The sequence below is a fragment of the Orcinus orca genome, chromosome 5, assembly GCF_937001465.1.
Source record: "Orcinus orca chromosome 5, mOrcOrc1.1, whole genome shotgun sequence".
NCBI lineage: Eukaryota > Metazoa > Chordata > Mammalia > Artiodactyla > Delphinidae > Orcinus > Orcinus orca.
The window spans coordinates 148,056,500-148,070,311 of NC_064563.1; the positions used below are offsets into that span (position 1 = coordinate 148,056,500).

Consider the following 13,812-nt stretch of genomic DNA (forward strand, 5'->3'; position numbering starts at 1 on the left):
CGCGGCTCCTCCCGTGTCTCCCCGTCAGGACAGGGGTGCGATGCCCGGCGATGCCCGGATGCCTCCTCCGAGGCATGCCCTCCCCGCCGTCACGGTCCCCACCTGCGGCCCCTCCCCCTCAGACCTTTCACGCGGCCAAGACCACAGGCCCCGGGCCACGTCCTTCCAGCAGCTGAGACGCCACCTCCCAACCACCCGCCACGCATCCAGGGCCCTGACAGCGTCACCTGGAGCCCAGCTTCCAGGCTGTCCCCCGCTTCTCCGCAGACCCCCAGCGGCCCCTACCCTCACTGCCCCTTGAGGCTCACCCCTGCCCCCTCCACGACATGGCCCGCACCCCCTCCCGGAGCTCCCTGCCTTCCTGCCGTGCGCCCTGCCCTCTAGGGTGGGGTTTCGCCGGCTGGTCTTTCCCAGCAGGATGCAGCCCCCAGGGAGGCTCTACTGCTGCCCCCTCGGCACCCAGACGACAGCAGCTCTCAAACCTGCAGAACCGCCGGCTCTTTCCAGACAAGCCTGGCGGCCAACGTGCAAGGAGCGAAGAGCCGGCGGAGCAGGCGGTGGCAGGCCGGTGCCTCCACGATGCTCACACCCGCACACACAGACGACGACAACGCAGCTTTTCTTAAAGAGGAAGGTAACGGCCGAGCCCAGATGCTTGGACCAGCGCTCGGCCGAAAGAGAATGCAGGGTGGGAAAAAGCACCGTTTCTAGAAAACGTATTTTATTAATACTTGATGTACAAACAGACAAAGAATAAATATCTCGCGGTTTCACCCGGCACGGCGGTGACACCGCAGGACCCCGCCGTATGATCAGGGCCTCTCTAGAGCTCAGGAAGGAGACACGGGGCGGCTGCAGCCCAGACTCATGGGTTCTGCAGGGTCGCCAGTCACCCCAGGTGTCGTGGGAAGTTGGGCGCCTAGTTGGAGGGGACGGGGTGGGGCCCCAGCAGTGCCCTCACAGCAGCTCCCTCGTGGCGGCAGTGAAGTCCCCACACAGGGCTCTGCAGGCGGGCCTCTGCCCCGCAGCAGCTGGTCCCCAAGGTGCCTTCCGAGGCTGGAGTGACCCCGCTCCTCTCAGCTGCACCCTGCCCTCGCGTGGGGACCACAGGGGCTCCGAGGACGAGCATCTGGCCACCCCTCGTACTGCTGTGGCCGTCACAGACCAGACAGCCTGGACAGCTGGACGGACCCTGCAGATCACCGGCAGGGGTCCCGTCCCCGTGAGCACACAAAGCACCGGGACTCGCCAAGGAACGTTCTGATGCTCTGACCCAGGCAGTGGGGGACGGACGGGGCCGATGCTCTGACCCAGGCAGTGCGGGACGGATGGGGCCGATGCTCTGACCCAGGCAGTGGGGGCGGACGGGGCGAGGGCATCACAGGCCCCCAAAGGCCTCAGACCGGCCCTGTGATGTGGTGGTTCGCCCGCCGTCCAGCTGGCACGGGGTCCCATGTGGGGAGAAGGGCAGGACCAGGGGCCCTGCTCTGTGGCACAGGGAGCGTCAACACTCCCTGTGTCCGCCGCCCGGGACAGGAGCAGCCCAGGCGCCAGGCCTGCCCGGCGCTGTGGGAGACCCTCCAGGCCAAGGTCAACAGGACAAGCCGGCACCTCCGAGGCATCACGGGGCCTCGCTGGCCGCGGACACACGGTTCCGGATCTGGAGCCAACAGCCCGCATCCCGGGGAAGCGGCGGCGCTGGGTCACGGCACACAGGTGGGCCTGGGGAAGGCAGGACAGACGCAGCGCGGCTCCGCAAGGCTCCCGGGCCTGAGACCGGAGAGGGGACAGCCTGCTGCCCAGCCAGCTGCTGCTGTCCTGAGGGCGGCTGCTGCGAGCCCGCGTGTGGGGCGCCCGTGGGCCGGCTCAGTACGCAATTCTCCAGTGTGTGGGCTGCTCGCACGCCTTCTCCTCGTCCCCACAGAACCGGTTGTATGTCGTCTTGGGGTCCAACCCCAGGATCTCTCTCTCCTCGTGAATTCGAAAAGAGAACGTGGAGACCGAGGTGCCGATAAAAAACCTGCTGAGAACCGTGAGGTCACCGGGGCTGCGGAGCAAACCCGCCAGCCACGCCCACCCGCGACCCCAGGCGCCCGCCCGGCCCCCCAGCCCAGTCTCCTCGGCCGCGGCTCCCTGTGGCCCACCGCCACCAAGCGGCCTGGGCTGCAGGAGCCCAGGGGCCAGGCTGCGGCCGCCGCAGGGGCTCGGGTGACAGGTCCCGCACCGGGGGCAGGCTCGGGCCACTGCTAGACCTGGGCTGCTCGGGGCAGGGGCTCAGGGCCAAGCTTAACCTGCCGCGCAGGCCTTCCCGCTGAGGGCGGAGCCGCAGCCGGAGGAGGAGGAAACTCCCCTCCAGGGACGGCACCTCGGAACACATGTGCCGGAGGTCTGCTTCCCGTCACCGCCGGGCCTGAGCCCAAGGCGGGCGGGGAAGAGCGAAGCCCCGAACCCCGTACCCCAGCCCCCACCAGCAGAACCTCGGGGCCGAGGGGCAGGGCCCAGAGCACAGGGCGGGGCTGGGGCTGCTCCCTGCAGCCCTCAGCCCTCTGCTCAGCCTGGAGGAGGTGTCCCCTGGAACGGGACAGGGCACACCTCTACCTGGTAAACCACACACGCCCCCACACCCAGCACGTCTGAGGATTCTGGAAGGAGAGGGAAAATCACCTACTCTGCTCTGATTGTCCACTTTCCTCCAAGTGCCCGACTCACCCCAGCCTTGCTCTCCCAGCGCTGGCGGGCAGATGAACCCGAGGAGCCCCGAGGCCCGGGCCCAGGTCCCTGTGGACAGCTCGCCTCCCATGACAAGGACGGGACACTGGGCAGGGTGCCCCGCGGGCGCCCGAGAGGTACCTGGGGACCAGGACTCAGGGGCGGGCAGAGCAGGGACAGCCCTGCCCCCGAGACAAGACGCGGCAGAGGAGAGGCCCCGGGTGAGGCAAGGAGGGCCGAGCCGGTGGTCTTCACGTGAGGACTCAGCCTCGGACACGCGCTAGGCTGCTCACCGGGCGTGTGCGCAGACCCACTGGTCCACGATGGCGACACCCCCGTCCTTGTAGAGCTCCAGCTCCTCCCACGTGGGTTCGAACCGCACCATCTCGGGCAGCAGCCTCCGGAGCCCATCCAGCTCTGCAGGTGCATCACGGGAGGTGACGGGGCCGCAGGAGACATGCGTGTGCACGCGCTCACAATGCAGGGCCGTGGGGGGAGGGGCGAGGAGGACAGGAGCGCGACCCCCTCCCATTAGCTGTGGGAGGGACAGGCGGCTGGAGCCATGTACCCTTCCTGGCGGCGTCCGTGGCCACGAACACCCTGTCCAGCTGGTGGGTCTTCATGAGGCTGCGGATCCTCCTCGCGGCCCCCTCCAGGCTGGGCACGTCCTCCCTGTGCCCCCAGGTGAAGTCCTTCCTCCTCAGGTGGACGCCCAGGTATGGGCCCCCCAGCGAAGAGCCCAGCTGGACCTGGTGGAGGAGGACCAGACAGGCTGGTGCCGATCGGGCGGGACGCGGGGGGCCTGATCGGTCCATCTAGGGACCGATTACTGGCCAACGTCCCTACATCTGCACCAGGACGGGGGCTCCCTGCTGACGAGCGGCATCTCTGGCACCTGGGGCAGTGCGGCCCAGCAGCCCTGTGACAGACAAGGTGTTCCCGTTCTGCCCTTTCCTAAAGGGGGGGATTAGCTGTGAGGCATCTGGAGACAAAATGCATCCCCCCCAAGGATTACAGAGGCGGGGTCCACCTTCATCTTGGTCCAGTCCTCCTCGAAGGGGATCCTGTCGGCCGCGTCCGTGGAATTGAGGTACCTGCTCCGGAACTCGTCCCCCACGGCCCGCAGGTGCTTGGCGAACACCATGCTGCGCCGGGTCTGCAGATGCAACAGACCGTGAGCCCCTGCCCCGGGGTCCCCACCCGTCACCCCTGCCCCCCTGCCCCGGGGTCCCCACCCGTCACCCCTGCCCCGGGGTCCCCACCCGTCACCCCTCGCCCCCCACCCCGGGGTCCCCACCCATCACCCCTCCCCCCATCACCCCTCCCCCCCACCCAGAGTCCCCACCCGTCACCCCTCCCCCCTGCCCCGGGGTCCCCACCCGTCACCCCTCCCCCCCTGCCCCGGGGTCCCCGCCCGTCACCCCTCCCCCCCTGCCCCGGGGTCCCCGCCCATCACCCCTCGCCCCCCACCCCGGGGTCCCCGCCCGTCACCCCTCGCCCCCACACCGGGGTCCCCACCCGTCACCCCTCCCCCCCGCCCCGGGGTCCCCGCCCATCACCCCTCGCCCCCCACCCCGGGGTCCCCACCCATCACCCCTCGCCCCCCGCAGGTGCCGAGGGGGGTCACCACCCTTCAGGGCTGGTGGGGACCACAGTGCTATCATGAGGCACAGAACCACCGTGTCCACGTTTTGACACTTCTGCGCTTCTGCAACAACCCGCCCAGGAGGCACCCAGGTCGCGAGTCCAGGGAGCAGGGTCCCACCTGGGGGCCTCTGCCTGCCCAGCCCGCCCACAGGAGGCATCCATGACCCCCAGACAGGGCAGACCCTGAGAGCTGGGGGTCAGGGGCTGCAGAGGGGGCATGACACCCATTTCCCCAGGTGGAGGAAGGACCAGACAGGCTGAGGCTGGTGACGACTGGGCGGGACTTGGGGGGCCTGACTGGGTCCATCTGGGGACTGATTACTGACCAACGCCCTGCAGGGACAGGACAGGACGCGGTCCAGGGATGGACCTCGCCACATGCGGGGCTGCCCTTCATCGTGAATTAGGTGCAGAGATTACAGAATACCAACTGCATTTTTCTGACAGCAAACACCACGTTTTTCTTTCTCAAATATTAGCTGCTATAAATAATAAACCTGCACCTCAATCAACAGGCCTGGGAGCCCCTGCGGCAGAAAATACCACGCCCACCATGTGGAAACGGGGTGGGGGGCATGGCCACGGGGCTCCGTCCACACCGTCGCAGAGCCAAGGTGCAGAGATCCAGGGAAACCGGCTCCCGCACAGGGGCCTCGGGAGAAGCGACACATCTACCGGGAGCCCCAGGTGAGACGGGGTGCAGATCCCCACGGGGAGGGGGAGAAACCAGGCTGCAAAGTATCTGCCTTGAGGGAGCTCAGTGCTCATTTTTAACTTAAGAAAGCTGTAATCTGCCTAAACGCTTCTACCTTGCTCCAACAACGCACAAATGGCCCTTCTAAGACCAGTTTCTGCACAGGTCCCAGGACCCGGGGGAGCAGGCCCCGTGTCCCCTGCAGCCCACCCACCCTGATGCCCCTGGAGGCTCCTTCGCCGGCAGAGCCCCCGACAGGCCAGGCCGACTTCACCTGGGTCCCCACCTTGCAGCCAAAGGCTCTTCTCAGGGAACGTCTGGCGCTTTTGCCAAACTGTTGCACCCGGCCCCCGTCGGCAGAACTGCGCCTCTCTTTTCCAAACCAGACGCCTGACGATTAAGCCGTCCCCACCCCCAGGAGGACGGGAGAAGCCTCTCGCCCACCTGCCTCCCTGCCACTGTCTGTGCACCCAGAGCCAGCGCTTCCCCCTCAGGGCAGAGCCCGACTCCGCTATTAAGGACTCGGGGCACAGAACGCCCCACCTTTCAACGCTGAGGACACACGGCCGGAGCTCTAATTCCAGGTTCTGAACGCGTCAGCAGGAAAGGACAGCCGATGCAGTGCAGGAGGGGCCCGGGACGCCCCAGCCCGCTCCCTGGAGCACTCCTTGGGCAGGGGGCAACGCTCACCGGCGGACCCTCCCCCACGCCTGCTAAGAGCCTCATCAGGCCAGTCAGCAAGGTGGAAAACAAGAGCTGCTGAGGGTCTTGGGCTTTCCAAGACTAAACACATGTACAGAGATGCTTGCCATGCGACACTCACGTCCCAGTACTCCTTCCCTCCATAGTGGTCGTGAAGGAGGTTTTCGGCTCGGTCTAACATCACGGACCTAGTTTTAAACAAGAAAAGAAGGTCTTTATGTTCACACGCTCCAGAGAGCACTGTCATGTGGGAGGCCCTGGGCCAGGGAACAATCAGGGACGAACTCCGAGAGGCTGAAACCTTGCTGGGTGCGTCTGGGCAAATCTCTGCTGAGCCTCTCACAGGCAGCTGCCTGCAGAAGCTTTCGATTCCTAAGTGGCTCTAAACATCGACGGACGCTCTCCTGTCCCAGCCGCCGAACTGGCTGAGCTACCAAGCTCGACTGACTCTCAACGCAAAAAACCCCACAAGTAAACAAAACGTGAAATTAGCAAACAGAACCCAGCAATACATTAAAAGGATGACACACGTGACAAATGGAGTTCACACCAGGGATGCAAAAACGGTTCAGTATTAGAACATCTATGGCTTAACTCATCGTGTTACTGGATAAAGGGCAAAGCCATGTAACGATGGCTACCCCAAAGGAACAAAACTCAGTATTTACTCTTATTTTTAAAAATCACCTTAATGAAACAGACTCCTTATCATGTTTGTATTTCTCCAGCCAAAGCCAGCCCCTTCTTAAAGGAAGGCTCAACTCCCTCCTCACAAAGTGAGGGGCAGGAAAGGTGGTCTGCCTGAGCTAATCAAGCAACCTAAGAATCAGCACACGTGGAAAGGACCCTCCAGAAACAGGCCACGTCTGGGAGGCGGCGGCCTGCGTCTGCCCTGGGGTCTAAGAGCAGCGTGTCCCTCGGCGGTACACCTGACAGCGTCTTCTGCTGAACTTGCTACAAGGCCGCCTGCCCTTTACTCACTAATCTTTACTTAGCAGCTCTGCCTGTATCTGACCCAGCCCTGTGCTGACTGACGTGACTGACGTGCTACAAGCACCTCCCTCTCTGGTTTGTCTTTCCATTCTGTTAACGCTTTCTATCGATGCACAAGACTTATTAATTGCAACGTAACTGAAAGTATCAACCTTCTCTTTCTGGTTAGTGCTGTTCACATCTTGAGTTTTCTGCATCGTGGGTTTCCCCCCACCCCCGTCCAGCCTCGTGGGTCTCAGCGCCACCATCTCCCCGCTGTCAAGCCCCCTGTGTCTCTCTTAAACAGTGGGGCCTCCGGGCACAAGTCTGTCCTGGGCTCAGCTCCCCTTACCCACAAATGGGACTCAGAAGAAATGGTCCCACAGCCCAAAGCTTCGGCCAGATCTGCTTTTGAAATGCGAACAGCTGTGAGATGAGTAACGCGGGGCCCCAGCAGGCAGTACCCTCATCTCTTATGAGGAGCTCGGACCCCCCGAGCAGAGAAGGCGGCTGCTGCCTCCGTGGACCTGCCTGCGTTTTGTTGACACAGGCCCGGGGGGAGCCGGCCTGGTGTTCTGGCACACTGGGGCCGTGCTGGGACAGTCTGCACCCTCCCGGGCCCCGGAGAGCACAGGAGGCCTGCCCTGTGCGTGCGCAGGCTCAGGGACACTGAAGGTGGCTAACAGGAGGGGCCCTCGCAGGGTCCCCATGTCCCCAGCAACTCACACCTGCAGGGAACTCCTAGGACACCTGCCTAGAAACCAAGCACGAGCCCCTCCTGAGGAGCTCGCCTGGCGCACCAGACCCTGCCACTCGCCCGGAAGCCCAGCCCTCCCTGCTGACCCTCTGGTGGCAGGGCGGGCGGGTGGGGCCTGTGCGGCTGGTTTTCTGCTTCCAGGTGGAACCGGCCATGCGGACACACTCCCAGCACGCGAGGCCAGGAGCAGCCGCCAGGGCGGTGTGTCCAGGAGAGGCCTGAGCTGGTCCTCTGACCACTCACAGCTCAGGCTTCGAGGAGGCCGGCGAGAGAGCTTGATTTCAGGGGTGGCCCCGAGGGGAAGCACTCCTCGCCCATGCGGAACCTCCAAGGCCAGCTCCGGGCTGCCGCCCCAGCCCCGGTCACTCAGTGGTCACTTCAAAACCCTCCTGGCCCCGCTGGTCCCGCTCTTGTCCCGGCCCTCCCCCTGCTGCAGCCTCACGACCCCACGGCCCTCATCCCCGCCCCTCTCTTACTGCCCGCCCCCTGCCCCTATGCCCATCCTCACGCCCTGCTGCGTCCAGCAGGCCCTGGCTCGCCCCACCACCTCGACAGGACCCCAGGGCAGGATCCGGTGTAAATCCGACCCCACCGCCCACCAAGGGTGGGACCAGAGACCCCCGTCGTGAGGCTCAGAAGCACAGCCGCTCCAACCAGCACCGGGAGGAGAACAGCCACGGCCGCCCCGCCTGGGGGCTCCCCTGGAGCCCAACTGCCGGCCCCCCGGCTCGAGAGGCAGCGGTGGGGGGCGGCTGAGGTCTGACCCTCCAACGACGCCCGCGGGCCAGCGGGCAGGACGGAGCACAGGCACACACGGACACGCTCACACACGTGCCCTCGCACCAGCCATCACCCAGAGACCACACACTCACCGTGCGGACGTGTTTCTCAGGAGCACAGGGGCGATGATGGAAGCCGACCCCTGAACAGACAGACAGGAGACGTTTAAACCCCGCGTCTCTTCATAACCCCAAAACCATCCTCTGGAAAACAAGACCCACGGCACCCGGTTAGTGCGGCTCTTTTTCCGCGGGCAGTAAGCGAAGTCGGGACGCACGGCCTGATCGGGAGAAACTCAGCTAGTTCTCTAGTTCACCAATAAGTTTTCACAAGTTATTGGTCGTGATCACAGGTAGTGACCTTGTGGAAATCTTTAAAGAAACCACAAATTTCATCTGATCTGATGAGACCACGGAAGCTGTCTTCAGGAACCTGGACGGTACGATGACAGGAAAGCAGGGACGGCCTGGAAGCAGCCCGGCGGAACGAACGCTTACGGGCCAGGGCCAGTTTTGACAGTAACTGTCCTTAAAGCAGCTGTGCTCTCAGGAGCTCCGGAGCTGCTCCAGGTCTAGAACCGGATTACTCTGGTCCCCCGTGTGGGGGGCGCTTTGGGCGGGGCTGGGGAGGACACAGCAGCACTTCCACAGGCAGCTCTTCTGACGGCAGCTCAGTCTGGGGTGACAACACCGCCACGACCACGTTCAAGCGCGTTAAACAACACGGGAAAAGGTAAGCGTGTCTCAGCCAGGTATTTCTAAACCAGCCTGAGTCCCCGAACGTGGTGGCACCTGTAATACTCGTGCTTGTCCTGCGAGTAAAGGGGCGGCTCGATGCAGGGCCGGCTGTCGATCTTCTCCTCCCAGGCCCCCTCCTTCCAGCCCTCTGCATAACCTTGCAGGACATAGACCTGGTCGATGAAGGGCCCGCCGGACTCTGCAGGAGACAAGGACCGACAGTAACGGTGACCACAGCACACACTGCGGCGATACAGAGAAGTACCACTGTATTTAACGCCACCGTCTTCCCAAACAGGACTGGAAGAAGCTCATAAAAGCAGAGATGATGGAACAAGTGACCTCGGGACATGGGGGTCCCTCAGGGGACGGGAGGGCTGCCTGGGGGGCGTGTCCAGCAGCCAGCATCTCCTCTGGGCCGCTCAGCGCCCCAACCTCTTACAGCATCCGGCCTTGCCTGGGCCCCCTTCTCTTTCCAGCCACACCCACACGTCGCCGTGGGCGGGGCCAGTCCCCACGACGGCCGCAGGCTGCCCTCGCTCTGCCCCTCTCCTCTCCTGCAGCTGCCCCCCCGTGATGCCTGGAGCCCATGGGGGTGTGCTCCTTCCCCGGGACCCCTGAATAGCTGACCCGCCTGGACCGTCCCCTCCGGGGCTCGTTCTTGACCCGTGAGGCCACTCAAACTGCATCTTCCCAAAAAGGATGCCTTCCCAGCCCATGGCCACCGCCCAACACTCCGCACCCCTTCCTGCTTTCTCATCCTGAGGCTCTGGTCACTGCCGCGAGCACTGCGTGTCCCCGCCACTTACTTATGCTCTGCCCCCGCCCCCAACAGGATGCCCCGGAGAGCCACGGCCTATGTCCGTCTCACCCACTGCTCCTCCCACACCTGGAGCCTCCCAGCCACGACTCGGCGACACGTGAAGATGTGCTCACAGGTGCAACGACAGAGCGCACTGACGAGAGAGCCACCGCGAGTGAGCCAGCGTCTCGTCCACACTCTCTCTGGCTTGAGCACGAGGCCCGGGCTCTGGGCCTCCTACGGCGGGGCGGGCGGATGCAACACCAGGGCCGAGACGCCGGCCTGGAGGCCTTCCGGGTGTGACGCCCCATGCCTGTCCCCTCTGCAGTGGTAAACCTGGGCTGGTCAAGGCGGGTCTGTCACCTCCACACTGTCACCCGGGGGCTCGGTCCCCAACCCCACTGCCCGGCCCGAGGGACATAGCCTGCAGAGCGGCAGGGATGACAGCCGTCTGCAGTCACTAAGCACCCCTCGTGGCCGAGGCGCCACCACGCTGGCAGGTCAGGGGCCGGTCCCCTGGGCGCCAGGGCCCGTGCAGACAAGGCCGAGCCTGCTTCCCAGGCTGAGTCGGGTCAGGAAGGTTGCTCCCCAGCCGCAGTGTTTGCCTCCCCAGCAGGAGTGCGGACGGCAGCAGGTCGTCCGGTGGCCCTGCAGCCACAGCGGAGCCCCACGCGGAGAACGTCCCCGCGGGACAGGGTCTGCGGTGTGGTAAGAACAGAACCTGACAAGGAGGACGTGTGGGCCTGGCCTCGGGGGCAGCAGCGACGCTCAGGCCGCCAGGCCCTCACACAGCAGAAGCGCGAAGACCACCACTCGGGAACTGTGACTCGCTCTCCCGGGCTGCTCCAGGGATCTGGGCAGAGGTGTCCCTGACTGTTTATGTCTTCTGAATAAAGCAACAGTGTGCTCTAAGTACCTTCATTCTAAGAAGTCTTCAACCCTTTCCTCTTAAAAACATTAAAATGAGAAGGTTGTCCAGAACCACATGAGACAGGATGTGTGGTCACACGTCTCCTCCAGCACCCAGCCAGCGCCACGCACGCAGCGTGTTTTCCTTCAGGTAAGACCAGCCTGGCCTGCACAGGGGGAGGCCTGTGGTCCTGCCCCCCCAACCACAGCTCCAGCTCACCAGGCGGCCGGGGTTTTTGGAGGCAAGGGAACACATGGCTCACATGCTTCAGATCTATTTCCCTAGAAAAACTATGGAAAGGTCAAAATCGCCGGTAGTGGGGGAAACGGAAGCAGGGCCCCTAGGCAGAGCAAAGGCCCAAGAGGAGACGGCCCCGCTGGCCGAGGGCTCGGCCGGCCTTAAGTTCACGCCCAGACCAATGCCCGCGCGGCCCCAGTTACAGGACCGCCGCCCGCCTCACCTGCAATGAACTGTTCGTACTCCATGACGGGGATGTTCCTACTGAGACTTGGAAGATCGAAAAAGTCAGACCAGGGAATCCGGACCTGGTGAATGTCGGGGCTCTTCCAGTGGTAGAGGCGGCCCCAGGGGGGCAGTACCAGCACCCACTCCTCAGTCTTCAGCAGAGTCTTCAGGAGGGAGGCGACCCGGATGTACACGTCCCGGCGGAGGTTGAAGCCCTCCGGGGGGTTGACGTCGTACAGAAGATACCTGGCAGGGAGGGCAGGAGAGTGCTTCTTCAGGGCTGGGGCTCCGCACAGAAAACCCAACACCCCACGTCCACGGCCTAGCGCCCGACTCCAGGCACGGTCAGTAGCTTCTGGTCTGTAGTGTGGAGGCAGCGGCCCACCCGTTTCCAGGGGACCAGTCACTTAAAGAGCTCGCAAGTAGAAGCAGAAGACATCTCAGCATCCGTTTAACCACCAGCAATAATTCACAGCTAAGACCAGCGGAGTCTCGCAGGCAGAATCTGAGCGCTCACCCTCCAGGGCTTCTCAAACCTCTTAACGGTGACCGAGAACCCCGAAGGCTACTGTTTATGTGGGTTAAATCTACCGATGACTCCTGATTTAGAATTTAAAGCAAGAACTTTAGAAAAGTATTTATGAATTCCCTTAAAAATAACAAAAATAAACGTATTATCTTTATCATTAGTATTTCCAAATTTCCAAATGAAAAATAAGTATATTTTTCAAGACAAAAATCATGAAGGACAAGAGTGGCACTGTTTTTAATTTCTGCAAATCTCTCTTTGGTGATTGCTGGGTTCTCCCGTCTGCTTCTCGTTCCCTGTGTTATGGTAGCACAGGCCAGGTGGTCTCTGGTAAATCTCCACAGTAAACTCTCGAGAGAGTGTGGGCAAAAGGCCTTTCTACGAAAATGGCCTGGCACGTCAGGGATCCCTGGACGCACTCTGAGAACGGCCGCCCTATGTAAAGCAAGACTTCTCTACACAAGCCGCAGGCAGGAGACCTCAGCTTCTGCTACGTCCTCACCGCCCCCTTCTCTGCATCTCCGTTACTGCAAACGAGGCCACGCTGTGGTCCCCGGCTTGAGCCTCCAATCCCCCAAGCCTGTCAGGAAGAGGCCCATCTACCATCTTGACACCCCGCACCCAGCAGTCTGTTTTCGGTCAAGCCCTCAGTAACTGCTGAACGGCACCGACGCTTGTCTCTTACCCCGAGACTTATCTATGAAACAACCCACACCTGGATGGGACGGATATTCTCCTGCAGGGAAACAAAGCTGGGCTTTCTTAAGAACCGCCCCATTCGAACATCTGATTCGGGGGCTCCTCGAACTCCAGGCAAGGCCCGCATCGGGTAACAGGCGCCCCCGGCCTGCGCGGACCTGCAGCCTGCCCTTCCGGGGGGCTCGCGGCCCCAGGCCAGGGGTCCCGAGAGGCGAGGGGACAGCGAGGCTCCACCGCTCCGCCTCCCGGCCCTCCGAGCCCCGCCTCCCGGTTCGCCGGGTCCCTGCCCACCGGCCCAGCCGAGAACGTTTACCGTCTGCGGGACGCCGCCCCCGACAAGATGTCGGCTGCCGACTGGCCTGGCCAGAACTCCTCGCCCGAGGCCGAGGTCGGCGGCCAGGATACCGCCCCGAGGAGAAAGCAGAAGACGCCGAGCGCCGCCATGGCCCCGGGCGGTCACGTACTTCCGTTGGCCGTGCCCCGCCCCGGAAGTGCAGCCCGCCCTCGTGGAGAGCGTCGTCTGTACCAAGGCAACGCCACGGGGCCCACCTAGGGCATGAGTCCTCCTTGATCCCGAGTCGGGGCGTTGCTGTGGCAGAACCGGCGGAGCCGCTGGGGGCTGAGGCGGCGCCCGGCCGAGGGGCGGGTGCGGGACTGATGGGCTGGTGGACTGGGCCGGGATGTGGGCGGGGCCGAGACGGGGGCGGGGCTGCGCGGACGTCTCCTCCTGCGGGCCGCGCCGGGTACAGGCCGGGGCGGGGCTGGCGCCGAGGGCGGGGCCACGCGGCGTGGGGCGCAGACAGCTTCACCTGCAGGCCGCGCGGGCCTCCGCCTGGGCTCCGCTGCTTCCCCTCGCGACGGACGCGCACAGGGTCAGCGTGCGGGCTGCGGGAGGGCAAGCCAGAGGACTGACCCAGGCCCGCACGGCTGGCCAGGTGGGTTACTTGGGCCGCAGATCCGGCAGGCCCGCCCGACGGATGGATCCCAGCGACTCCAGCCAGTGCAGCCACCTTGCCTGTCAGGGCTTCACTCTCTGATGGGGGCACTGGGGGGCCGTATGCAGGACGAAACCAGCTTCCACTCCTGCTTGATCGCCACAGACCAGACCAGACCAAGGCCCTACAGCCCCCTGGCCCGGGAAAGATCACCACGGGGGCTCTGGGAAGTCCAGAAGCCTCCAGTGTGCAACCCCCCAGCACCCTGAGTTCCCCTCTCCAGGGACACAAACAAAACCCACGTTCCATCCTTGGACAAGACTGAAGATACCCCCTTACAGACCTACATGTTCTCTCCAGGATGGGTGGCCTGTATGCAACCCCCCCGGGAAAGGGAGGGCCTTTCCCTCACCCCTGAGAGCACAGAGGCCTGCAAGGTGGGAGTCCCTGCCCGGCCCTCCTCGCCAGGTGCCC

General features: G+C 63.8%; 1 protein-coding gene across 2 annotated transcripts; it reads right to left on the reverse strand.

Moving 5' to 3' along the window:
• Positions 1 to 700: 700 nt before the first annotated feature.
• On the reverse strand, positions 701 to 12,989 carry POFUT2 (protein O-fucosyltransferase 2). Of its 2 annotated transcripts, none has more exons than XM_033418480.2 (9): positions 12,717 to 12,989; positions 11,171 to 11,421; positions 9,053 to 9,197; positions 8,354 to 8,464; positions 5,741 to 5,940; positions 3,740 to 3,865; positions 3,278 to 3,458; positions 3,003 to 3,126; positions 701 to 2,020 (listed from the first exon to the last, which is right to left on the reverse strand). In XM_033418480.2, the coding sequence occupies exons 1-9, from the start codon at positions 12,845 to 12,847 to the stop codon at positions 1,622 to 1,624; spliced, it is 1,668 nt and encodes a 555-aa protein (XP_033274371.1). In that variant the 5' UTR covers positions 12,848 to 12,989; the 3' UTR covers positions 701 to 1,621. The 2 variants fall into 2 exon arrangements, with proteins under 2 accessions (XP_033274371.1, XP_004264667.1); XM_004264619.4 differs by having other exon boundaries at positions 1,828 to 2,020; positions 5,874 to 5,940; positions 12,717 to 12,986.
• Positions 12,990 to 13,812: the final 823 nt, after the last annotated feature.